At 39.2% G+C, this 26,821-nt stretch overlaps 4 protein-coding genes across 8 annotated transcripts in view; 2 read left to right on the forward strand and 2 right to left on the reverse strand.

The window, feature by feature from the left end:
- Positions 1–687: 687 nt before the first annotated feature.
- Positions 688–3,160, forward strand: LOC134664479 (uncharacterized protein C15orf61 homolog). Of its 2 annotated transcripts, none has more exons than XM_063521154.1 (3): positions 688–1,004; positions 1,273–1,456; positions 2,951–3,160. In XM_063521154.1, the coding sequence occupies exons 1-3, from the start codon at positions 852–854 to the stop codon at positions 3,076–3,078; spliced, it is 465 nt and encodes a 154-aa protein (XP_063377224.1). In that variant the 5' UTR covers positions 688–851; the 3' UTR covers positions 3,079–3,160. The 2 variants fall into 2 exon arrangements, with proteins under 2 accessions (XP_063377224.1, XP_063377225.1); XM_063521155.1 differs by having other exon boundaries at positions 868–1,004; positions 1,278–1,456.
- Positions 3,104–9,905, reverse strand: LOC134664468 (odorant receptor 4-like). The gene is made up of 8 exons (XM_063521137.1): positions 9,623–9,905; positions 8,990–9,238; positions 7,621–7,889; positions 6,980–7,181; positions 6,543–6,642; positions 6,002–6,106; positions 5,464–5,625; positions 3,104–4,347 (listed from the first exon to the last, which is right to left on the reverse strand). Exons 1-8 carry the CDS (start codon positions 9,772–9,774, stop codon positions 4,297–4,299), a joined length of 1,290 nt encoding a protein of 429 aa, XP_063377207.1. The 5' UTR covers positions 9,775–9,905; the 3' UTR covers positions 3,104–4,296.
- Positions 9,906–10,034: 129 nt separating this feature from the next.
- The window catches only part of LOC134664467 (odorant receptor 13a-like), a 38,925-nt gene continuing 22,138 nt past the window's right edge, over positions 10,035–26,821 (reverse strand). Inside the window, exons 1-8 of one of the 3 annotated variants that reach the window (XM_063521134.1) lie at positions 18,081–18,660; positions 17,242–17,490; positions 16,595–16,863; positions 16,248–16,449; positions 14,737–14,836; positions 14,303–14,407; positions 10,359–10,520; positions 10,035–10,198 (exon numbers count right to left, since the gene is read on the reverse strand). In XM_063521134.1, the coding sequence (XP_063377204.1) occupies positions 10,142–10,198; positions 10,359–10,520; positions 14,303–14,407; positions 14,737–14,836; positions 16,248–16,449; positions 16,595–16,863; positions 17,242–17,490; positions 18,081–18,232 (1,296 nt within the window). In that variant the 5' untranslated portion in view covers positions 18,233–18,660 and the 3' untranslated portion in view covers positions 10,035–10,141. Of the gene's footprint in view, positions 10,199–10,358; positions 10,521–14,302; positions 14,408–14,736; positions 14,837–16,247; positions 16,450–16,594; positions 16,864–17,241; positions 17,491–18,080; positions 18,663–26,821 lie in introns of those variants that run through there. The other 2 variants (XM_063521135.1, XM_063521136.1) reach the window with 2 other exon arrangements.
- LOC134664462 (probable cytochrome P450 304a1) overlaps positions 19,611–26,821 on the forward strand; it is a 28,207-nt gene continuing 20,996 nt past the window's right edge. For both annotated transcript variants that reach the window (XM_063521126.1, XM_063521125.1), the window contains exons 1-3: positions 19,611–19,728; positions 24,459–24,707; positions 25,374–25,546. In XM_063521126.1, coding sequence (XP_063377196.1) covers positions 19,635–19,728; positions 24,459–24,707; positions 25,374–25,546 — 516 coding nt within the window. In that variant the 5' untranslated portion in view covers positions 19,611–19,634. The remainder of the gene's footprint in view (positions 19,729–24,458; positions 24,708–25,373; positions 25,547–26,821) is intronic.

A 26,821-nucleotide genomic window follows, 5' to 3' on the forward strand; every position in this document is an offset into this window, starting at 1 on the left:
TATGGACTGACATGGCTATTTGTACGTTACGTATAGCAATACATTTGACGTCCCCTCGGCCTCCCCCGCAAAAATCGGCACACTGTTTCGTAAAGAAAATGACAGCGATGAGTCATCGCCGATGACATCTCCAGTTACTAAATGCTCTAAGGTTCGGAGGAAATAAATATAGTGAGTATTATATTCTTTGATAAATATACAGCAATTTGCAGTAAAAAAATGACAATATAATCCTCACAGATGTAGAAGACGGTATTCTGGACAAATAGAAAGAACAGTAATAGAATGACATAAATTAGGGGAATTACCATGAAAAACCTAAACTGTACAAATTGAAGTTCGGACCGTTCGGACAGTATTATATTCTTTGGTTCGGACGGAGTTCCTCGAGACAATTTTTCGCCAATCTGATGAAATTCTCCGATCGAACAGGGCCGTGCGGACGCAAATACCAATTTGATTCCCCTATCATATCAGCAGGTGTTGACACAAAAATGCCAATTTTCACAGCAGAGCGCAAATTGGTGATTTAATTTGTGTACGTGTGGATGCTAGATGAGATTGACCAATTATTTTCCTGAACAAATCGACTGATTTCGTCAGCCCCGTCTGGATACCCCTTTAATCTTTCAAGCAGTATCTAAACGCTCGCTGTCAGTGTCAAGAAATTTGTCACTGTCAGTGTCACCGGTCTCCGTCTTACGTCAAAAACAGCTGATGTTTTCAGCTTTCGTAACAAGTTTAATATAATCTCTTTTTTGCAAACTAATAATGGTTTTAGCTCAACACCGTTTACTACAGAGGTTTTACAATAACACAAGTATTTCAAGTTACTAATCTCTAAGAAAAAAATGTCATTGAACACAACAAAACAATTACTTAAGAAAAAACTAGTAGCCTTGCAGGTTTTACGGATATTTAAACAAAAACCAGAGGCTTCTGAAGTTCTTACAGCGTATTTGATGCAGTGTAATGAGCCACCTTGGACCTCTTACTTTGTAAAGGTAAAATCTGGCCTCAGCCTAAATTCTGACTCCTTATCTCTGTTGAGAAATGCTAATGCTAATTAGAATATTTATTCCTCAAAATTAAAGTTTCTTTATATTTCATTCAAACCTCAGCTCTGTCTGTTCAGACACCATCCAATGTTGGTATCTATAAAACTTTATACAAGAGATTTATAAATAAAACAAGTTTTGCTCTCGAACTAACGTGTGAAATCCCCAATCTTTCATATATACATTCCCTTAACAAATCATAAATTGATTTCAGTACAGTAGTGTAAAGGATGACCAGTTTGGCATGTCCAATTTCAACTGGAAAGTGGGCAAGTCCAACTACCAGATACTACGGACCGGTTGCTACCCATACATCAAGTACCACTGCTCCCGGAGGCATGTAGAGGACCTGACGGCTTCTGACAAGTTTATGAGAATCATCAAAGTTGCCAATTTTGGTAAGTACTTACCTATTTTTTGGTGAGATTTGAGAACCTTGAGAAATTTCCTAAATTTCCAGCATTATTTGACTGAAAATAAACTTTAGTAGCTGTGTTTGACCAGATTAACTAGTTGTTCATTTGGGTTAATATGTTAAACATATTATAAAGGAAGACCATATTTTAAAAATTTATGTAGGCTATAGGTACTGAGTAGCAAACATATTACAATTGTCTAAATGTTGAGCTGCTCCTATTAGCATCTTGTTGCAAGCCAGATCCATTCAACTACCGCCACTTATAATTTATACCTATCTAGCTGTGTCCACCACTTAGTCATTCTCAGGGCTGCCAGTACATAAATCTTGATTATGCGATCCTGTGCCCGTAATTATACGAAATTCGATTGCATTATACGAGTGCAAAAAAAAAACTATTATTTTAAATCGATTTTTTAATAACTGGTGAATTTCGGTTTTTGCGGTAAGCCCCCAAATTGCGGGGATCTTTCTCTTTTACTCCAATGACAGAGTAATAAGAGTGACAGAGAAAGATGCCCGCAATTTGCGCACTTGGATTTTCGCGGTTATAGCCCGCGTTGACGTGTATTTAAGTAGTTGCCGTTCCATTAAATCGTATAACAGCATTGGCACACTGTTTTTTGAAGCAATGACAGTAGTTTAAACATCGGTGTTTTTTTCGTATCCAACTATACCGATTGACCAACTATACGACATGTATACGAAAATAATTTCATTATACGAATTTAGTAGCCTATTATACGATCTGGCAGCCCTGGTCATTCTTCTCGGGAAAAAAATCCAGAAATGCACACTCGAACTTTAAGATACGTCAATTAATAGATCTGAAAACGATATGGATTAGATGTGTCAGTGCCAAAAGTGACGTATTTGTTTGAAGAAACGTCATATTTGACACTGACATATCTAATCCATGTCGTTTCTAGATCTATTAGTTGACTTATCTTAAAGTTAGAATCGGGCCGAATGACCAAAAATAAATAAAAGCGATCGAGTAGCCGGGGGCACACAGAGCGCGCGACGCACGTCTATTACACGGGCCGTTTTGTCCGCGAGAAAATTGCTTCGCGCGTATGCTCGCTCTGTGTGGACCCGACTAGTTATTGAGCCGACGTAAACAAAGTCGCAAGCAGAAGCTAGTTTATAGATAGTGTCAGGGTGACAACCAAGCCATACTAAACCGTACCGGTAACAAAACAAGGTTGATTTTTGTTTATTGCGATTATTGAGATTTGGTTGTCGCCTGACGATATTTTTTAAATCTATTTTTTTAAGGGGTTTTATCACACAGTGACGATGTCACTCCCACCTGACGATATATTCTTGGTCAAGCAAATCTTGTCAGTAGAAAAAGGCGCGAAATTCCAATTTTCTATGGGACGGTAACCATTTTCGCACCTACATTTTTTAAATTTGCCGCCTTTTTCTACTGACAAGATTTGCTTGACCAAGTATATTCCATTGTTTCCAGGCATTCCATGCCTCCTGTATGGGCTAGCAGCAACACAGCTCATCCGCCATACTGAAATAGTCCACACATCGAAGGGCCCCGTTACGATATACTTCCTGCTGCCGGAACACAAAGGCTCCTTGCACTGACTAACAAGTACGAGTAATACTCATATTATTGTAGATTTATTTATTGTTGATTAGTAAAAATATACGTAAGTAACACTTTGAACTACTGTTTCATATGTACATCTGCTTAAGTTTAAAATAATGACAGAGAGACATGTGTGCATGGATGTATAGTTCGTAGGTTTCAAATAGAGCCCGACGGCTAATCCTATTGTCTATTGTTAAGTAAAACCGCCCTGACACGTGCCACAACCACCTGCATAAAAAGTACAGGGGGCCGATTTTTGAATTTCGATCGCTGGATTTCGTCACTCGAAAATCGACGGAAAACGCCGAAATGCTAATTTTTGAAATGCGAGCGATCGAAATTTCGAATCTAGTGGTATACACTACTCTATTTCAATTCTATTAGTAGAATTTAAACGCCTAGTAGTGGAGATATTATTTAACGAAATACACGAAATCGAATGGTCGAAATTCAAAAATCGGGCCCCAGTAAGTACTTCGGTTACTGAGTACCGGCGAGTCGAACGCTACAGAACCAGTCTAAAATGTGTCATCGAGATGCGTAACAAAGGCGCGTTATCGGAGAGCGCACCTACACTGGTTTTTTGAGCGTTGGACTAGCCCGCGCTCTGGTGCCAAATAGAATACTTAAGACCCTTTTTCGCAGGTAAGCACGTGCGGTTTTGCTTAACAATAGACAAAAGGATTAGCCGTCGGGCTCTATTTGAACTATAATAGGCCATCGTCTATCGCAAGCAATTTATTGTTATCAATTAAAAAAAATATATACTTAAAAAACACAAATCGAAATATTTAATAAAATAATTTGTTTCTAAAGTTGCATCATATCTAGAATGAAGTGGTTCTTAACTACCAAAAAAACATTTTACGTGACAGAGTCCATATATAAATTAACTGTCATAGGGTAATTCGACGCGAAATGTATCTATAGTACAAGTGCTCATTAAGTAGTACCTATTGATTGCAACCTTTCATTAACGAGGATGGCAAAGTTTTTCTATCCTACATAATTCCTGTATCCTACAATCATAAGTAATATCCAGTCATCATAGATGGTCAAGCAAATCTTGTCAGTAGAAAAGGCGCGAAATTAAAATTTTCTATGAGACGATATCCCTTCGCGCCTGCATTTTTCAAATTTGCCGCCTTTTCCTAACTGACAAGATCTGCTTGACCAACTTGTAGAGTATAATAACCGTCTCATGTCTTGCATTACTTGTACTGGCGCAACATGTTGAATAAAGAGTATGCATTGCTCATTATCTGCAACAAACAAGTTAGGTTTAGGGTCACAGGAGCAAAGTTATCGGGTATGTTTATTTAGCACAACTTAATTGTATCATTTTCCTTGTCCAAATATAGATTTGCATAATAACTTAAATCTGTTACAAATGTTACAATTACTTCATTGTACCATTTTCCATGTCCAAACATAAATTTGCACCATAACTTAAATCTGTTCTGCCGAGATGTCGAAGTGTATATAGTTTAGTTGCGGGAGTACTGCAAGGCGCCTTATTCCATTAGGTATTTCCATTTCGTTGCTCAGCCCTTGATTGATTTTGATTTCAAATAAGGCACTCTTTCCTTTTTTGACATAACATAAGGTTACTAAAATTTTACTAAGGCAGGGATTTCACTACGGTACGGTACTGCAAATAGGGTAGATCGAGACGAATCAGATCAGGGTTACCCTAATGCATTATAATGTCAAATCATGTTCATAATTTTAAAACTCGTAGCTGTAGTAGTTATAAACATAATTAATATAGCAATAAGGTGTCCTTATTGTTATGACTACTTGGATGCTTTTATTATCTTATTGACATCCTTCAGATGGTTTCTTGATGTTGACTTCCTGGTTAATAAATAACTACAGACATCTCTCCTTTAACTTTGCGATAATATATTCATTGAATTAAGTTTAAATAAGGCGAGCTTGTTATTTTAGAGTTCTACATATGTACTATCTTTTCAAAGGTTATTAAAGCCATTAAAGGCCTTTGTACTGATCTCCCAAAATAAAGGACCGTACCAGCCTGAATCTGTACTGTAGTCTGTCCACCGTATGTTACATTGGAAAACCAGTTCAAATGTAAATACTTTATTGCGCGACAATATCAAAACTAGGTGTCTCTAGAACTGTTGACCTAAGGGCCACGGCGAGACCTCCGGCACTTCCGCTTTCTTTTCGCGGATCAGCTTGTATGGCCTTTGGTCTCCCACCGCTATCAAGTCTATCAACGTCCTTTCGGCGGGTCAGAATTAAGGGCTTGCGGGCGACTTCAACCCGTAGTTTTCTTTATTTAAACAATAGAATGAGTTTTCCAATGTCACATGGAGCAGATGTATTGTATACACGTAGGGAAGCAATCTCACCGAAGAAAAAGTCTCGAGCTGCAAATGCGGTAGCCCGGTGAACTTGATGGCGACGGGCCGCTGCGTGCGCTGTATGAAGATGATGAGGTCGGGCCGCAGCAATCGAGACAATGGCGTCTCGTGCCACCCGCAGTAGAAGCAGCGGTCGCCAACGAAGAACCCCTAGAGACAGCAACGTAAAGTTCGCTATAGATGGGCGTTTACCCGCGCGTTTGCGTATGTTGCTAGGATTATTGTCCTAATAAAAGAACAAAGTACAACAACGTTTATCAAATGTAGACTGAGTATCCTGTCTTATCTTTATACCTACATATCTCATGACTAGGTATATTTGCTGTTAAGGATAAAAGTCAGAGGCTCAGTTTTAAGTTTTAACTGCAACTACACGGCCGAAAGAATCACATTGCTGATGCAGCTCTATATAACTTCAGATACGTGCGAAAGAGTCATGTATAGAGGGTTACCAAAAAGGTAAGCTATACGTATACTTACGTAGGATTTATGCTAGGATTGCCTAACGCAAAAATATGTCCCTTACTTTGTTGCGTAGCAAAGTTCCAATATAGCACGGGATCCAGAGCTGGAGACATGCGCCAATGCCCAAAACACCGAACAGGTAGTCTATTTTCCCTTCCGACAATTGCTGAAAAGTTTTACATGATTTTACGATTCATTAGAAGTAACAACATGGAAACAGACCCAGAACAAGATGGAAGAATGGAGTGCTAAAGGACATGAGTGTGTGCAAGTTATCCGAGGACGATGGCGTGGACACTGGACAGGGCGAAGTCGAGAAGGTTAAACAGGAAAGCTGACCCCGCCACCATGTGTGATAGATAGCTAGGAAGAGAGAGATTTGAAGTAACAATGTGCACAGTTAACAACTCTTGATGGATCTTATGAGACAACTACCTAACAGTCATCACACATAGGCTTTTGTACTTTACTCATAGCATGAGATTGTGACCGTTTATTTCGGTTGCGTCCAAATTTACGACAGGTCTGTGTGTAAACATTGACTGTTGTAGTATAATATAGTTTTAGTGCATGCAGTAAATAAGTCCGACCAATATACTCACCTCTGCAACCTGATATGCCATTAAGCATATGACGATAGAACTGAACATTACTTGGTAGACCAGCGTCGGACCGTATACTGAAGATATGTCGTTCACAGAACTGCATGGAAAGTAGACAATGTAAAACCTAAAGATTTTTCCATGCTCGTATATAAGTATGAGAGCTCAAAAGGTACGAGGGAGCCTAATTTTTACCTCTTTGCATTGTAACTAATATTTTTCAAAGCAGAAGTTTGTTTTTAAAGCACAGTGGTAAAATGCATACTAGCATGATGACATCGTCAGATCGTCACCAATCGCGTCGCGAACTGCTAATAGGTAGTGCCGCTAAGGCGCACAATTTGAATTGTTACTAAGACAAGTCTTCCGGGCTCCTCATGATTACACTAATAAATATAGAAGCATATCATACATGTCGAGGAAACTAATGGACCTACTCGAAGACTGAAAGGTGCCAGCGCACAATCTGGGCCATCCTGATGTTTAGCTCGTTCTGCACGGCCACGCGACGGGGGTCCTCGCGCGGCAGCGCCACCACCGACTCGTCCAGCCCGTCGAACAGCTCCTCCAGCGCGATCAGGATCACGTCCATCAGGTTGTAGTAGTGCAGCAGGAGGTGGAACAGTATGTATACGTACACTACAACAGTGGTAAGGAATTGAGCGTGAAGAGATCAAAAGGTTCCTCTGGTTATTCTGCCAATGAGGCGGATATATTAACGGTCCCTAACGCATTGGTAAATAAGGCTTGTGATTTATTTGTGAAATACTATTTTAATTTATTTTATACAGCTTCTTTTCAAATGATTGATGCTTGGAGTAGTAGTAAAAGAACCTAAGGTTGGTATTCTATCTGTCCAATATCTTGGTCCAATGTGTATTTGCGTTTCATATTCTGCTTAATGAGAGAGTAAGACACACTGTACATTCGACACGTCGAATACCACCCTAAGGCATAAATAAGTCGAAAGAATTAGAAGCGACATAATTACACATAGGTTATGGAAAGTATTATGAAATACCTACAGTATTTAGTCAGAGTATGTTAAAATTTAAAAAATTGCAAAGACAAAACTTACAGCCAAAGGTCAATACCACCACATATATGAGTACAACTTCCAGAGAAAGAAATATTTCATAGTTCGGCGTCCTGTAAGGGTCATCTTCTGGCAGCCACATCGGGAAGATCAGTGGTCTGATCATATGCTCGTCTTGCGTGGCCAACGTGCTCTGGTACAGCAGGTACAGCATCGTGTTGGAAACGTACAAAGCTGATACGAAAATAATGAACCCTATCCATGACCAACAGAGTCGCCAAATGAGTAGTTGCCCCGTTAAAAATGTGTCTCTAAAAGATAAAAGAAATTTAATGTATTCTTCGAAGCAATAGTACTTATTTTACAAAATCATTGAATCATCATCATCTCAGCCATAAGACGTCCACTGCTGAACATAGGCCTCCCCCTTGGACCTCCATAGGTACGTGCCGGTTGGAAGCGACCCGCATCCAGCGTCTTCCGGTGACCTTAACAAGGTCGTCTGTCCATCTTGTGGGTGGACATCTTACGCTGCGCTTGCTAGCAAACCAATCATTGAATACCCGATGTAAATTATATTAATGATGTCAAGATCTTATATTTTCTAAAATAAGCTGATATTGCTACGGTGAATTAGGTCGGACGGCCGTTTATTAAACCTAAACTCGCACCAATCTATAATAAATATACAGCACAAAGATGTTTTCTATATTTCCTTTACAGCAATTTGTGTTATTTAGGTAGTTAAATTGTGCAATTGCATAAACATATTATACACCACCAAAAACGGTGTCTCGTCGCGATGTTACACCCTAAGTCGTCTGCAACAGACAAATGCCAATGATGATGATGATGACGATACACCACCAACTGATTGAACTGATTTTTGTTCTGGGTGCTTTTTAGGGTTCCGTACCCAAAGGGTAAAACGGGACCCTATTACTAAGACTTCGCTGTCCATCCGTCCGTCCGTCCGTCCGTCTGTCACCAGGCTGTATCTCACGAACCGTGATAGCTAGACAGTTGAAATTTTCACAGATGATGTATTTCTGTTGCCGCTATAACAACAAATACTAAAAACAGAATAAAATAAAGATTTAAATGGGGCTCCCATACAACAAACGTGATTTTTGACCAAAGTTAAGCAACGTCGGGAGTGGTCAGTACTTGGATGAGTGACCGTTTTTTTTTTGCTTTTTTTTGTTTTTTTTTTGCATTATGGTACGGAACCCTTCGTACGCGAGTGCGACTCGCACTTGCCCGGTTTTTTATTATTGTTCATTTACATTGTATTTGCACAAGCGATGGAACTAATAGTAGGAACTAGTCCTACTTCGTTTTCTCCTGTTCTTTATCTTCTGATTCATAAAACAGGACATTTATGACCTTGCAATTGTCCTCAGCTTCTTACCTGTACTCAGCCTTTAATTTGCAAATAAAAAGAAAATCTTTGTTCATATTGTGCAAGAGTTTAAAGACTTTAAGTCTATTAAGTAGCACGCTGGAGTAGACGATCCCCACAGAGCCGAGGATGAAGAAGTAGCAAAAGCATTCGGTGGCGAACCCGTAGTCGTTAATGGAGATACCATGCCATATGAAAAATATTTGGAACGCCACGGCGACCAATGTTATAAGGGAGCTTAGTACCGGAAATATGAATCTAAGGGAACCAGAGAAAATATTTTGTTTAGTAAAATACGATTCAGTATATTGTTATGTTTAAAAATACAGTGTACATACAAAAAATGATCTAGCTGTCATGCGTTTAAGTGTAGCAAAATGTCGAAATAGAAATGGAAATTGTTTATTTGCATAGTTGGTACAATAAAAACATAGAATCACATGGCACCCTATATAGCAAGTATTCTTATAGCTAGGTAGGACTACTTTGTATAATAGTAGTATAATATTACCATTTTTTTGTTTTTACACATTGCCTTTAGGTAGGAACATAGATTTTTTAGCCACAGTTAGACTTTTGCGACTTGGGTTATACTACATTTTACAAAATTATACTTAACCTATGAAATATGAGACGGTATACCTTATGTTCGACTCACGGTTGTTAAAGAAAACTCCATTAATCGCAAAGAATATTTGTAATTGTGGATGGAAATTCTGAAGCGTGATTTCTTTGTCCCACTCGAAATCCTTTTTGTACAGAAAAGCTTTCGCAGTACTGATGAGAGTCTTCATGTCGGTGTCGGTACTTTCGTAATATTAAACTTACACGAGCTTGCTAACATATAATGGCCCTATTTAATAATTAGAAATTGCAGCTTTATTGCGAATATTCCCTGATGAGCTAATGAAGTTAACGGTAATGAGAAAATTGGAATTAAATCGTTCCATTATTCCTTCGAATGTCCTTGCCCTTTAATATTCGTTATGGTTCCGTAATGAAGTGCGATAATAAAAAGCTTAACAAGGAAATCTTTAAAATGATTAAAAAATAATTAAGTTTATACTTTCTTTTGTATTTATAAATATATTTTCAGCATAATATTTAACTTTAAGTGTAGGTAAATCAAAATACACGTACATGTGAGAGACCGCTGAGATTTCACTCAGAATTGTACTGTCGTAGCATGTTGAAATAAGAGTACGCAGTGCTCATTATCTGCAACAAAACAGCAAATTAAAAGATATTAGGTAAATACTCGAGTATTTAATATACCTAACAATAGCCAAAAAGTCGCCAATAACGACTAAAAATTCAAGTGAGTGAAACCGTTGTCGTCTAAACAGTTTAATCTACCGATATAGCTACAGGAACGTACCGAAGAGAAAGTCTCGAGCTGCAGTTCAGGCAGACCAGTGAACTTGATGGCGACAGGCTGCTGCGCGCGCAGGATGAAGATAATCAGGTCGTGGCGTACCAGCAAAGCTAATGGTGTACTATGCCAGCCACAGTAGAAGCAAGCGTCGCCCAGCGATAATGCCTGTGCCACAGAGATAACATATACCTACTTGGTTAAGCAAATCCTGTCAGTAGAATAATTTTTAAGAAAAAAAAACCGACTTCCATGGGGGCCGATGAAAGATTATTGTAGATGGTACACTATGTAGAAAAGGAGGTAAAACCACCCACTTTTCTACTAGCATTTCGCTTCTGTATAATGGCTCCTCTACAGGATGGGCCAACGCCGGCCACTCCAAGGGACGCAGCATTGCGGTAGAATGAGATAGCAATATCACTTGCTCCCTCTAACGCATAAATGCGTCCCTTGGAGTGGCCGGCGTTGGCCCATCGTGAAGAGGAGCCATGAGGGTCGTAGTTCTAGCCTAACCTAACCCACTCCTCAGATAGCAGTTCGGTTCTGTGCGGATCGCAGTTCGAACCTAATCAAACCCACTTTTCAAGTAGCATTTCGTTTCTGTAAGGCTCGCAGTTCTAACCTAACCTAATCCTTGTTCGGTTCTGTGAGGATCGCAGTTCAAACCTAACCTAACCCACTTAATGGCGCATGCCGTGCGGTGTACGGGGGTTTAAGCGGGAGGGGCTAGTAAGATTGGCATCATCGTACTTTATACATAGGTACATTAATTTTATGATAGGTAATCATAGTTGTTTATTTAGTTAAGGTATCATAGTGGTTTTCTGGGTCAAGGTCCGGGTCCGAGTCCGGGTCCGAATCCGGATCCGAGTCCGGGTCCGAACCGGATCCGGGTCCGAACCGGATCCGGGTATGAGTCCGAGTCCGGGTCCCAGTCCAAGTCAAAATCGAAATTCGTAATCACCAAACGTGTACCATGCGTCATTGAAGAGTTCTGTTCTGGAAATCATCAGCAATTCCACTTCATCAAATGCGACAGTTTTTAATGTAAATGCTTGATTTTATGATGAAAATACAAAAAAATCTATACGTATGCCTTTAATATTTGAGGAGTTCCCTCGATTCCTTATGGATCCCATCATCAGAACTCGAGCTTGACAAAAATGTGGCTTAAAAACTTAACTTGCTTAACGAACATAACGAAAAGGAAAAATCGCCAACCGTGAACTATGCGTCGTTGAAGAGTTCTGTTCTGATCATCATCGGCAGTTCCACTTCATCAAATGCAACAGTTTTTAATAAAAATGCTTGATTTTCTGATGTAAATACAAAAATCTCTATACGTATGCCTTTAATATTTGAGGAGTTCCCTCGATTCCTTATGGATCCCATCATCAGAACTCGAGCTTGACAAAAATGTGGCTTAAAAACTTAACTTGCTTAACGAACATAACGAAAAGGAAAAATCGCCAAACGTGAACTATGCGTCGTTTAAGAGTTCTGTTCTGATCATCATCATCAGTTCCATTTCATCAAATGCAACAGTTTTTAATGAAAATGCTTGATTTTTTTATCTAAATACAAAAATCTCTATACGCATGCCTTTAAGATTTGAGGAGTTCCCTTGATTCCTCATGGATCCCATCATTAGAACTCGAGCTTGATAAAAATGTGGCTTAAAAACTTAACTTGCTTAACAAACATAACGACGAGGACAAATCGCCAACCGTGAACTATGCGTCGTTGAAGAGTTCTGTTCTGATCATCATCAGCAGTTCCACTTCATCAAATGCAACAGTTTTTAATGAAAATGCTTGATTTTCTGATGTAAATACAAAAATCTCTATACGCATGCCTTTAAGATTTGAGGAGTTCCCTTGATTCCTCATGGATCCCATCATCAGAACTCGAGCTTGACAAAAATGTGGCTTAAAAACTTAACTTGCTTAACAAACATAACGAAGAGGACAAATCGCCAACCGTGAACTATGCGTCGTTAAAGAGTTCCGTTCTGATCATCATCAGCAGTTCCACTTCATCAAATGTCACTTTTTTGGGTGTATATGCTTGATTTGTTGATAAAAACCCAAAAATCACTATATGTATGCCTTTAAGATTTGAGGAGTTCCCTCGATTCCTTTCTATGGGACGAGAACCCTTCGCGCCTACATTTTTTTAAATTTGCCGCCTTTTCTACTATAATGTACAATGCCCTAGTACGAAGCCAACTGGAATGCAATGCTGCAATATGGGCTCCACATGAGTCGAAGTACAGCGTCATGATAGAAAGGATACAGAATAAGTTTACAAGGTACATCTATTGGTAACTGTACGGAGTGTATCCTTTCTATCCGCTGATGTATCCCACACTGTTCGTAATAGGTATGGTGGGTTATAATAAACTAGAAACACGTAGAGATCTAGCACTTGCGTGCTACTTAGTGCGGATCCTTCGCGGTAGTATTTACAACCCGGGGATCCTACAACAAATTAATATATGTGTGCCCGACGGGTACGTGGAGCGGAGGCGGCGACCGCGTCTGTTGGTGGAGCCGATCGGCAGAACCAACCTGCTTCGTAACGCTACGTCTTACGTAGGCGAACAACGCGCGAACGCGGCGCGGCGCGGCGCGGCGAAATCAATCCTTTGATGCCCATAGAAGTGTCCTACGTAAGCGATCTCGTTGCGAACGCGGTGCGGCGCGATTTGCACGCGAATGTCACGCTACGTCTTACGTAGGCGAACAACGCGCGAACGCGGCGCGGCGCGGCGCGGCGAAAGCGGCCGCCGCCGCGCCGCGCCGCGCCGCGCCGCCTGACATTCGCGTGCAAATCGCGCCGCACCGCGTTCGCAACGAGATCGCTTACGTAGGACACTTCTATGGGCATCAAAGGATTGATTTCGCCGCGCCGCGCCGCGCCGCGTTCGCGCGTTGTTCGCCTACGTAAGACGTAGCGTCAGGCGGCGCGTTCGCGCGTTGTTCGCCTACGTAAGACGTAGCGTAAGGCGCCTCTCAGTCGCACAGTTCGTACACTAAATTTAGTGGCTGATCAAACTGACTTGTTTGCATGTACTATGTCCGAATTTGTTTTTGTGTTGTTATATTTAATATAATTGACATACCTTGTTAGTAAGGCACTATTGTATTAGGGTTAACCTGTAAGGATAGTTGCTATGTGACAAAATAAATAAACAAATAATATTTGTTGTAATCTGCATCAGACTTCGTAAACACGTGATTTTTCCAAAACCATCTATTTTCACTGAACATGAACTTGCACAAAAATATAAAATCTATCAGTCAAATTGGTAGCTTTTAAGGTTCTCTATCGTTGTGGTCTTAGTTTGATTCACAGATCTAGAATGACGCCTAAGCTTAGATTGTAGATTGTTTGATTCGTACTGAACGCGATCATGTACTTCATGGGCCGTATTCGACAAGGCACATTTGACGTATCAAGTGGATATCCAGTGGATGTGGAGAAATCGTGACTTGTGGAATTGCGTACAATCGCCACCTGTCAGTGAACTATATCCACAATAGAGGTGGCGTTGTACTGAAATAGTTTTTGGGACAGGTTTTTTCTTAATGTACGACTTTTTGTTTGTCGAGTATTTAAAAGCACGGACTTTAATTTTCAAAATATAACAAATATGAAGTTGCCAACACCTCGTGCCTCCATTCTTACCTTTAACTTAAATTTTTTTTTGTTAACTGACAGTCGTCTGGGTATAGGCCCCATGTAGGTAGGTACCTACAGTCACCACATGGGAATGTCATGCCATTTAGGGTTCTTGCTAAATTGGAAATTATATAGCCTAAGTATTGAACAACTAATTTAGCTAAGACGCTAAATGGCGCAATACTTAATCGCGGAGCGTGATGGTATAATGATTGTAACTTCAAAATATTACTTAGATAGTATAATATGTTTTCTGTATTTACTTTAGTCCGCAGCAGTGTACCGATGTAGCACGGGATCCACAGCTGAACACAGGCTCCAAAGGTCAATATTCCAAATAAGTAGTCAAACTTTCCAGCTGACAGTTGCTGAAAATGATGGAAGTAGTTAAAATATGTTAGAAGAGAAAATTATGGTAAGGAAAAGAAAATTGGAAAAATGAAGACAAAGATCTAGATCTTCTATTTTAAGGTGAAAGTTCATGGTTAGTCCTAAGTCCAATAACTTCATTTTCCTTTGGTTCCATTTAATTTAACTTGAATTATTATTTTTTACTGTTGTTTAGTCTGCGTCTGCAGGAACTTAAGATAAAGTCATGATAAATTTGAATTGCACTTATACCGCTTTATACCTACATTTACTACATCTACAGTAAAATTTGATCATAGAATACTAGTAGCTAGATTATGTAGCTCACCTCCGAAACTTGATACGCCATTAGGCATATGACTACTGAGCTAAACATCACTTGATACACCAGCATGGGCCCGTACACTGAGGATATGGTGTCCACTGAACTGTAACATTCGAGTTCAATTACTTTTCTGTTTATTTGCCTTTAATAGGTAAAATAGGTTGTACGATTAAAGTAGGTACTAGTGGCGGCGCGTCTATCTAATTTGCATTCTCCCCTCATCTACTCGAAGGTTAGCTGGAAGAGATCCCTTACAGGGATAAGTTCGCCTTTGTACCTTTATTTCTGTAAATATTATGTAAACCTGTGTTGTGTACAATAAAGTGATTACTACTACTACTACAAACATAGGCAAGCCGGGGCTAATTTGGCTTTCATATTTCCATTACAAGTATGTATTACACCTCTGCTCAAACGTCCAAAACCAGGCAAGCCAGTGGGAATCGGCTTTTATGGACGCGCCGCCACAGGAAGGTACGTATATATGTAGGGGAGGTAGGAGACCATTGGGTAGTCGGGAGGTTCAGGCACCCCCTTGTAAATCAGGAGTTCAGGACTATCACAAAAGGGTTGCCCGAGCCTCGCGACTGTCCAATGTTCCCCTACCTACCTAATGATAAATAATTAGTTTTCAGCAGCCTAAATGCCTCACATAAACATAATATTGTGAACTGAAACTGTGTATTTTGACCTCATAAATGTCATATACGAAGAAAAAGTGACCAAGGCCTAGTGCCCAGGGGCTCATATAAATAGAAGAAGCTTAGTTATTATACCACACAAGACTACATGAATGATAATACAACGTGGGATTAATTGTTATTCGAAATGATTATTTATTTATTAGGTATATTTGATTATTGATGAGGAAATGGATATTCCGATGTAATACTATCTGCTTCTTTTGTTACTTATGCTTTTTTTTGACATTTAGATTTTATTCTAGAAATTCTAGAGTAGTATTTTTTTATACAATTTTTTTTTATGTTTGACGATCCTTTTGTGAAATTGTTAGTGTTAAATTTGACATGTATAATAATCCAATTTTATTATGGAATAATATTAATATTAACATCAATAAATTGCTCTGATAATTAGATTAAGATTAATTACGATTCATAAGAGCTTGTTGCTAGGCCTACATGAATAAAGTATATTTTGAATTTGAATTTGAATTTGAAGTGGGTGTGTACTTGAAATAACAGAAATTAAATTATTTTCAAAAAGTAATTTCATTTGCTTCTATGATATTGTGTTTAAGAATCATCATCTTCCCAGAGATTGGCTCGGTAAGGGAACCCTGTTTCCGCTCAGAATTTTATTTCCAAGAAGTTTTTCGAAACTACATAATCCTGCGCTAGTTTCTCTAAAAGCGACTGCTAGTCCAACACAGAGGAAAACTATAGAGCCTTATTGGGATACATTTCCCGACTCTTCTCTTTACGCACAAACTCTATTGCCTCTTATAACTTACGACATTGCAAGTAATAAAAACTTTGAATTAGGAAACCTACTCGAATATGGAGAGATGCCAGCGCACGATTCGTCCCATCCTAGCGTTAAGTTCCGACTGCACGGCCACGCGACGCGGGTCCTCGCGCGGCAGAGTGGCCGCTGACACGTCCAGCCCGTCGAACAGCTCCTCCAGCGCGATCAGGATCACGTCGATCAGGTTGTAGTAGTGCAGCAGGAGGTGGAACAGTATGTATACGTACACTGAGAGAAACATTTAATACGGGTGATATGTTTTGAGTGATATTTAACACAGTATGTCTGATCGTTTTCCGTCTGGAGTTTGGATTTCGTTAGAGATATATTTAAGTACCTAGATATAAAGTGTAGCTAAAAAGATAATACTCACGTCCGAATGTACAGATCACTATGAATATCAATAGTATCTCGAATGACAAGAATACTTCATAGTTTGGAGTTCTGTTGGGATCGTCTTTGGGAAGCCAGATAGGAAACATGAGCGGGCGGACCGTGTGTTCGTCTACCGTGGCGAAAATGCTCTGCCACAGCAGATAGAACATCGTGTTTGATATGTACAATGAAGCCACCCAGAAGATGAAGATCAGCCAATACCAGCAAAGCTTCCAGATGAGAAGCTGTCCATCTAAAAAGCATTTTCTGAAAGGAAATAACATTTTGCTCAATTTATACTACTTAATACAGGCCGCCATGTTTATAAACTTTATTTTTTTCATAAAAAACGCATAGTTATCATATTTCGATGGTACCTAAGACCCTGTCTTACCCACTTAGTTCAGGTGCAACATCACTTTAATTCAAAACGAAAGATTCACCATCACACAGCAGTGCATGTTCACTACGAGTCTTCGAGTGTACGAGTAAATGGTAAAAAATGATGCGATGTGGCAGTGGAAATGCTTCCTATTGTTACATTATCAGTAGATGATTCGAACGACTGGCCAAACAAAACAAATGCTCCATAGGTACCCATCAAATTTGATGGCTAATTACAAATATTACAATAGCGATAGGTACCTATATTCCCTTCCCAAGCCGCAAATAAAAACGAAATCATTATTCATGTTATTCAGCAGTTCAAAGATCTTGGGCCTGTTAAGCAGTACGCTGGAGTAGACGATGCTGACGGAACCGAGGATAAAGAAGTAGCAGAAGCATTCGGTGGCGAACGTATAGTCCTTGATGGTGATGCCCCGCCATATGAACATCATCTCGAAAGCCGTGGCTATCAAGGTGATTAGGGCGCTTAAGACTGGCCATATGAATCTGCAATAACCGACATGTTATTAGCGTTGCATATTAAAACATTTTATCCTTTAGCTCACTTTAGAAGTAACATGTTTTAGATTTCTTGCGAGCCCTTTTCAGGGTGAGTCTGATCGTAATGTGCATATACAGTGTGGAAAGATAAGTCGGGCCCTGGAGGGAAACTACCTTAAATCCTTAAGCTGGCTCATTTTACTTAAAGGAGACATTCCTTTATTTTTAAAAAGAAACAAAACTGCATTCAATGATTTTCTAAAACTCGATTGCCTAGCCCGGGACTCTAACTGACTAAAAATTCCAAAAAATAAAAAGCCGCAATTTTATACTACTAGTCGATACAGTTAATGTTAATGATAACATTTCTCCAAGAAACATTAGGTCTTACACTCATCTGTCGTACAAAATATCCATAAAATCTAATATTTAGTACACAAGATTTTTTTTGACAAGCCAAATTGGACTGGATTTCGTATATATATATATATATATATTATTTAAGTATGTGATCAGCAATTTCCACGCAAGTAGGTTTCTATTGATATAAAAGGCAGGTAAGAAGTTATTTTTTGACTGGCGATTAAATAAATAACCTTATTATCGACTCTCGGTTCCTAAAAAATATTCCGTTTATAGCGTAACACAATTCAAATTGTGGGTGAAATAGCTGAAGCGTAATATCTCTTCGGCCCCAGTCAAAATCTTCTTTATTTATGTAGTATTTCACCGTATTTAATATAGTCATTGTTTAAAGCGGTACTCAGTTACATAAGAAGATTGAACTTGCAATGCAAGGTTGTAGGCAATTTCTTTTCCATCGATTTTTTACATGGAAAAAAATAAATTACCAACAAATGGCACAGATAATCAAGACAATCAAGTTAATCGCAACGATTGTGTCAGATGTGATAATTGTATATTTCGTTCTAATATATGGTTCTGCGACTGCAGCATGCATGCCCACTGAATAAACTAGTGTACAGGGATCGGAAACTTTTGAGAAGGAGAGCCAACGGCAGAAAAAATCATCAGTTTTGTGAATCTCAAAGAGCCGTAAATATTAAATGTTATTTTCCGTGGTCTAGCGGCTCCGCAAGTGAGTGACTAGAAATGACCGCGCGCCAATCTGTTAAGGAAGTTAGAGATAACAATGTTTAATTTAATATTTCTGCATGTAAACTCTTGCCTTTTAGGCACGCGGGAGTGAATTATACTCTTTCCCCCGGCATGTTCCTTCGGGACATCCCAGCGTCAACCTAATGGATATGATGGAGGCCTATCTCTAAAATCCTATACAAATACCAAAAAGAAAGTGATTTCTACTATTGTAGAAATGTACGAAATGTACCTGCTATGGAATATTTTCTATGGGTATAATCTACGCCGTGTATATTCTGCAGAATCAAGGTCTTATCATTTTATTCACTTATCACTATCACTTGCAATTAATTTCTCCTATTGCATGGTTGTATAGGCCGTGAATATTTTAATCTCACATTACCCACCCATAATATATTGTTTACAGTGTTTGTTTAGGGTATTACATAGATGTTAATATTATCGTCAGGTACCATGGACATACATTTGTACACATTATCCACGCATAACAGATTGTTTACAACTTTACAATGTTTGTCAATTCGATAAAATAACTATTTATGAGTTGCGAGGGCTTGTTGTTTAATCGTCGTATATTTTGTATATATCATCGTATTTAAAATTATAAACTAACCTTTAATAAGTAATTTATTTAATAATTTTAAACAATATTCCCGTGTTTAATTAAATTGTAAGGGTTATTCCCACTGGTTACCACCAAGTTGTGACCATGTGGTTACAACTGAGAAATAAGTAGTTATTTGTTTTACAATGTTGTTGTTGTTTCTCTCAGTATTTAGGTGCCTACTAATATTTATTTTATACCCGAGTAAGCAAAATATCCAGTAACGTCCACGAGCGAGTGATTGGTTAAAAAAGTGGAATCTTAAGCGTCAAGCAAGCGAAGTCGCGGGCTAGTAATTATATTAATTAACATATAGGAATGTAACGAATTGATACAGTACAATTTTGATAAATGCGAGATACTTCACAAACAAGTCAGTCGAGCAGACCCAAAGTCGCGCCGCGCGCGCCTCAAGAAATTCAAGATGTTCGCGGAAATCGTTGTCGCCGTGCTATTCCCACTCGTTCTGTTTTATATGTACAAAAGCGCGTTTAAGAAGCCTGATAATTTTCCACCTGGTAAGATAATCTAAGAACATTTTATGTAGGTAGTTTAATGGGCTTCATAATCTCCAATTCTCCATTGTAGGCTCTACGACTACCATCGCTTCTTCATTCAATTTAAGTTTAAACGCGACCGCCCGTAAGATTTAAAAAAACTGGTCAAGTGCGAGTTCGGACTCGCGTTTCAAGGGTTCCGTACATCACACAATTTTCAACAATTTTTTTTGTACATGAAACGTGACGTGAGTGAAACGTCTTGAAAAACCCGAATGGGTCAATCAAAAACCAGATGTAACATGAAGTTTTCTGGTGAGGTGGCTTATATCTCTACAACTATGCAAAGTAGCTTAGATAGGAAGATTAAATGCCGAACAGTAGTACAAGTGTCCAAATGCGAAAACTGAAGACCGAGCTCCGCCTAGGGCTGATAGCTCGGAGCGTCCGACAGGTCGCGCTTACTACAACTTCCGCAAGTGTTTTAAAAATGAAGGCCGAAGAGAGATAATACCTACAGGGTGGCCAAAAACTAAGTGCATTCCCGTAGCCGGGGAGGTTTTCGGATTATACTGAGCTTTACAACTTTTACAATGGGACCAACCCCGAAATCACGAAAAAAATGTATCCTCCCATAGAAAACGGACCGGCCAAAATGTATGAAACAGCCTAATTTTTCCTCGCGATTTCGGGGTTGCACCTTGGCAACGGAATACACTCAGTAAATTTTTTGGCCACCGTGTATAGTGCTTTTTAAAACACGGAACAATAGTAACCTAATCAATCAGTACTACAAGTACCAATGCGGCTGTGTGCCCGATACAGCCTAGTCGCATTTTTTGTGGTCATTCCGACTCACGCTTGAAGCTAAAGGCACGCCTCTTTGGGACGCTTCGGGCCTTCGGCCTTATACGGATATCGGCCTAGGGCCTTCGCAATAACTGTCTACATCACGTTTCACTTAAACCATTGCGGCTGTGTCCCTAAAAAAAACAAAACCGCATTTTTATTCTTAAATCCGACTCACGCTTGACTGCAGATTTCTAATAGGTTTTCCTGTCATCTTTAGGTATAGGACTATTTAGTGTATTTTTTTCAGAATTTTAGACCCCGTAGTTTCGGAGATAGAGGGGGGGGAATGGTCATTTTTTGTCTATTTTTAACCGACTTCCAAATCCCAAAGGAGGAGGTTATCAATTTGGTTGTATGTTTTTTTTTTATTTTTTTTTTATTTTTTTTTAATTTTTTTATTTTTTATGTTTGTTACTCCATATCTCCGTCATTACTGGACCGATTTTGAAAATTCTTTTTTTGATTGAATGTATATGCATACAGATTGGTCCCGTTTCTATCAAAACCCAGTTCTGATGATGGGTTCCATGAGGAATCGAGGGATCTCCTCAAATCTTAAAGGCATACATATAGTGATTATTGGGATTTTATCATCAAATCAAGCATATACATCCAAAAAAGTGACATTTGATGAAGTGGAACTGCTGATGATGATCAGAACGGAACTCCTCAACGACGCATAGTTCACGGTTGGCGATTTGTCCTCTTCGTTATGTTTGTTAAGCAAGTTCAGTTTTTAACCCTTTATAAGGCAGAGGCGATATATCGACCACATACGCTCAATCAGAAATTCAACCATACTGTTTTAATAATAGGGCTCAAAATCGTTTGCATTAATTGAATATTCAACTTGCTTTTAAAATAGATTTTTGAAATGTAGGCTTCTGATAGCTGCAACAAATTCTGCGATAGCACGTCCCTGTCAACGGGCCTTATAAAGGGTTAAGCTACATTTTTGTCAAGCTCGAGTTCTGATGATGGGATCCATGAGGAATCGAGAGAACTCCTCAAATTTTAAAGGCATGCGTATAGAGATTTTTGTGTTTACATCAGAAAATTAAGCATTTTCATTAAAAACTGTCGCATTTGATGAAGTGGAACTGCTGATGATGATCAGAACAGAACTCTTCAACGACGAATAGTTCACGTTTGGCGATTTTTCGTCTTCGTTATGTTTGTTAAGCAAGTTAAGTTTTTAAGCCACATTTTTGTCAAGCTCGAGTTCTGATGATGGGAACCATAAGGAATCGAGGGAACTCCTCAAATATTAAAGGCATACGCATAGATTTTTTTGTATTTTCATCATAAAATCAAGCATTTACATTAAAAACTGTCACATTTGATGAAATGGAACTGCTGATGATGACCAGAATAGAACTCTTCAACAACGCATACGCATACGCAACGCATTTGGTGATTACGAATTTCGATTTTGACTTGGACTGGGTCCCGGACTCGGACCCAGAACCGGAATACCCGGATCCGGTTTGGACCCGGACCCGGACCTGGACTCGGATCCGGGCTCGGACCCGGACTCGGACCCGGACTCAGACCCGGACTCGGACCCGGACCTTGACCCGGAAAACCACTATAATACCTTTAACTAAATAAACCACTATGATTACCTACCATAAAATGTGTAAGTATATAAGTATGATGATGCCAATCTTACTAGCCCCTCCCGCTTAAACCCCCGTACACCGCACCGCATGCGCCGTTAAGTGGGTTAGGTTAGGTTTGAACTGCGATCCTCACAGAACCGAACTGCTATCAGAGAAGTGGGTTAGGTTAGGCTAGAACTACGACCCTTACAGAAGCGAAATGCTAGTAGAAAAGTGGGTGGTTTTACCTCCTTTTCTACATAGTAGGTATACCATCTACAATAATCTTTCACCGGCCCCCATAGAAGTCGGTTTTTTTTTCTTAAAAATTATCTTGAATAACTTCTAAACTTTTTATTGTCAAATTTATAAAAAAAATATATTTGAGACCCTCACAATGAGTTCTTCCGTTTGATATATAACACGATATAGTTTGCAAAACTTTATTTTTTAATTTTATCGTTTACCCCCCAAAAGTAGCCCTTATGTTTAAAATTCATTTGTTGACGTTACATATCCGTCTTTGGGTCACAAACTTACATATGCGTACCAAATTTCAACTTAATTGGTCCAGTAGTTTTCGAGCAAATTGGCTGTGACAGACGGACGGACAGACAGACGCACGAGTGATCCTATAAGGGTTCCGTTTTTTCCTTTTGAGGTACGGAACCCTAAAAATCGGTGGGCACAAGATTTTTTGGTGGTCTGAGCATAGCAAATGCTCAGGGGTACTAGTGTTATGTTTATAACTATTTAAAAGATATAAACATAGCACTAGAACCCCTGAGCATTTGCTATGCGAGAGTCGGGAGTGAGGCCAATGCCCAGCTAGCAGTGTGACGCATTTATGCTGAATTATCAATGATTTCGTGCAATAATTTTAACCGAAATTAATTTAAACATTATCAATTTGGCGGTTTTTGAATTATCGCCAATAACTCCTCTATTATTAAAAATTATGTAGGTCATTGGGAAGCGCTGGTGGCCTAGCGGTAAGAGCGTGCGACTTGCAATCCGGAGGTCGCGGGTTCAAACCCCGGCTGGCCAATGAGTTTTTCGGAACTTATGTACGAAAAATGATTTGATATTTACTAGTCGCTTTTCGGTGAAGGAAAACATCGTGAGGAAACCGGACTAATCCCAATAAGGCCTAGTTTCCCCTCTGGGTTGGAAGGTCAGATATCAGTCGCTTTCGTAAAAACTAGTGCCTACGTCAAATCATGGGATTACTTGTCAAGCTGACCCCAGGCTCCTATGTTAGCCGTGCCGTGGCCAAATGCCGGGATAACGCGAGGAAGAAGAAGAAGTTTGGGAAAAGCTATATTCTACCCGGTAACGGCGGTAACCATTCTAACGAAAACTGGTTAGCAATAGCGCATACCGAAACTTAAACTTAAGAAGGCCCTTGTAGGCTAGTCTGACGGTCTGACCCTATTTGAACCTAGTTTTAGATAAGGGCTGATTAATAGACATCTGAGAATAATAGTCCAGCAGGAAATTAGTAGGTATCAGATAATGTGGCAGATGATGGCAACAAAGGAAATATTCTAATTGTGATAACAATTTGCAATAACAATCACTAAAAAAAATAAACCCAAGATGATAAACTTAGATAAAATTTACTGTTTGTTGACATATGCGGCGTTGATATATTAGCAACTCATTCAATTGTTGACCGTATTCTTGTGTAACAAATTCTAAATCAAAACTAGTTATAAGTACAACGCGTTATTTAAAAACAAAATGTGTTACATTATTGTTTTACTTATCGCTAAAAAACAAAAAAGAGAATAATACCTACCTAAAAGGTGTTCTCGTAATAACACGTAAAAATTATGCGAAAAATCTTGAAAGTTGAACAGTGATGTAGGATTAAACACAATCGTAAGTAAAACGTGAATATTGAATAAAGACACAGAAAGTACAATAGGTAATACCTACTTCTTAAGTACAGTCGCCATCAGATATATCGGAGCGGCCAAGGTGTTCACAATATCTGAACGCGCACTCTAACGCCTTGACAATAGAGGCGTGTTCAGATATTTGTGAGCACCTTGGCCGCTCCGATATATCTGATCGCGATTGTACACCTAAGGAAGAAATCCTCTATAATATAATATAGAAAAAGTTCATTAAATCTATTTAAGCTAATATCAGATAAACTTTTCGATTTGTATTGATGGATTGAAAAAAGTCAACCAAAGGAAAAAGTCAATAAAAAGGTGTCCTCTTTATAAATTCTATTGTTTTGTTATGAACCTCATCTTTATTAAAATCTTATAATTTTATCTACCAAAGGTCCGCCAAGCCTCCCAGTGTATGGAGCGTATTTCCTACTCCACGCCATATCTCCGAACAACTTAGCAGAAGCCTTCATGAAGCTTGGCCGCCGGTACAAGACGCGGGTGGTCGGCTGTTACCTGGGGCCTTTCCCGGCGGTGGTGGCCAATGGCCCAGCCCTGGTGAAAGAAGTCCTCAACAGAGAGGAGTTCGATGGGCGTCTGGACATCATTCTTGGGAGGCTGCGGGCTTTCTGGAAACAGCTGGGTTAGTATCTTGACATTCGTAACGTTTCACGTGTTGGTCACAAGTACAAGGTATTGGGATTTTTTTGTCCTGCGCGAATTTCGATGCTAACTGTGATAATATGATCCGAGCTAGCATCCTAAGTGGATTCTTATACGTGATTAGTCCATGGTAGTGTATACCTATTCCTATTCTAAGGATCCAACTACCTTACATTTACGTTACGTATAATTATATGCATGTCTTACAACTTTATAGCTTAAGTTAGTTCACGAACAAATGGGCTTTTAAGTCATTTATCTAGCCCTCATCACGGACAATAAGTTGCAATTGTTAAGATCTAAAATTTGAGAGCGGTCGGCTTGCGGGCAACTCCTTTTATAATAAGGCTAAAAATTCACAGATTATACCACCGAATCCACCTAATGATTCCAACTGTCTTGGAATTGGAATCAAACAATAGTCTGTAGTCTGTGGCTCAATGTTTCATCGAATTTGGCATAACGAAAGACATGTTTTTAACGATTGCAGTGTCATCTGTGTCATCTGCTTAATCTTTGAGCTTTTATCCTCATTTGCAACCTAAGTAATCTTGTGACTAGTTACAACTGTCGCAACTCCATATACCAAACTCTACAGTAGAAGTACTAATACTCGGTACTAGAGTACTTGTATGCTTGATTGCAGGTATATTCTTCACGGACGGTTACTTCTGGCACACTCAGCGGAGGTTCTCCCTGCGCTACATGCGCGATTTTGGGTTCGGGCGGCGCTGCGTTGAGCTCGAAGATGCCATCACCCATGAGATCAAGGAGATGATCGACATGAGGATCAATGGCCCGAGGAACGACGAGGAAAAGGTACCTAACTAGAGTCAGACCAAGAAAAGTCTGCAGCGATTTTGATAGCCCAGCACGCGGTGCAAGTGTTATTTAGACGTCATAATTTCATAGAAGTTTAAAATAACACTTGCACTGAGTGGGCTATCAAAATTGCTGCATACTTTTTTGGTCTAAGTCTCAGTATTTTTTTTTATTCTTTAAAAAATTTACAATAAGATGAGCTCGTGATTTGGACAGATCTGCTTTACCATATTTTTAAGGTTGAAGAGATCGATCATTAGCTGATATATGAGCAAATTTATCTTAATTGCAAAAAATGCAACAATAAGCAAGAAGCAGTAGATTTAGGTAGGTGCTTAACTGCTTACCTATACCTGCATGCTTATGCAGGTACGCAAAGGTCGGTCTGGGCGTTAGGTTATTAACTCTTTAAAGTCGACTTCACTTAAGTATAGGATCTTTCAAAGATATTTTTATGTATTTTATTGAACTATTTTAGATAACTTATCAGTTAAACAACAATTGTCAAATATAAACATTAGATAGCGCACGTTTATAACATTATAAGTATTTTTACATTCACGTTTTTAATATCGACGACCCGGACCTCATTGACCTACGTCACGAGATGCACATTCACCGTTCTCAAAATTTGTGTTTTATAAGTTTTGACATAGTAAAGGTCCATCACCTATCGTACGTATCCTCGTAAGACCGAAGCAAATTTTGCGCTTTTGAATTTGGAACTTTCTTTTACTTCTATAAGAGTTCATAACTCGAATTTAATTTGTACTTGTACAGCAAGTACCTACGCGGGGACTCATAATGCCTTTTAGCATCTTTCGAGCGTCGGCGTCTGGTGCAGTTGCGTCGACGTTGCGTCGAGCAGCGGCCATAGAATTGTAGACGCCGACGCTCGAAAGACGCTAAATATGTGGGGTGGCCCTAAGATGGTGCCATTCGTATTTAACTGAAAGTTAGTCTCATGGATATAGTTTGACCAAGAAAACTGCAGCGATTTTGATTTTGTAGTTTGGGGCTATTCATAAATGAAGTAGGAGGAAATGGGTAATTCGAAGCATGATTTTTAGATGATTTTAGGAGCAGGGTTTTAAATCGTCAAAAATAGACGACATAATTTATGGACAGCCCCTTTATAGTGATTTAAACGTCAAACTTCTATGAAATTATGGCGTACAAATAACACACGCACTGCAGACTTTTCTTGGTCTAACTCTACGTACTAAGTTTGGTCGTGACAGATTTCGACAGCAAATCACTGTAATTTTTTTA

The sequence above is a fragment of the Cydia fagiglandana genome, chromosome 5 (assembly GCF_963556715.1).
Source record: "Cydia fagiglandana chromosome 5, ilCydFagi1.1, whole genome shotgun sequence".
In the NCBI taxonomy this organism is placed as follows: Eukaryota; Metazoa; Arthropoda; class Insecta; order Lepidoptera; family Tortricidae; genus Cydia; species Cydia fagiglandana.

Bases quoted from the DNA above. Each gene is read 5' to 3' on its own strand.
- LOC134664479 (XM_063521154.1), top strand. From the start codon at position 852: ATGTCATTGAACACAACAAAACAATTACTTAAGAAAAAACTAGTAGCC. The intron at 1,005-1,272 runs GTAAAATCTGGC...AATTGATTTCAG, and splicing joins GGACCTCTTACTTTGTAAAG to TACAGTAGTGTAAAGGATGA. The intron at 1,457-2,950 runs GTAAGTACTTAC...CATTGTTTCCAG, and splicing joins CATCAAAGTTGCCAATTTTG to GCATTCCATGCCTCCTGTAT.
- LOC134664468 (XM_063521137.1), bottom strand. From the start codon at position 9,774: ATGAAGACTCTCATCAGTACTGCGAAAGCTTTTCTGTACAAAAAGGAT. The intron at 7,182-7,620 runs GTAAGTTTTGTC...CCACTGTTGTAG, and splicing joins GGTGGTATTGACCTTTGGCT to TGTACGTATACATACTGTTC. The intron at 6,643-6,979 runs GTAGGTCCATTA...CTTTCCATGCAG, and splicing joins TGGCACCTTTCAGTCTTCGA to TTCTGTGAACGACATATCTT.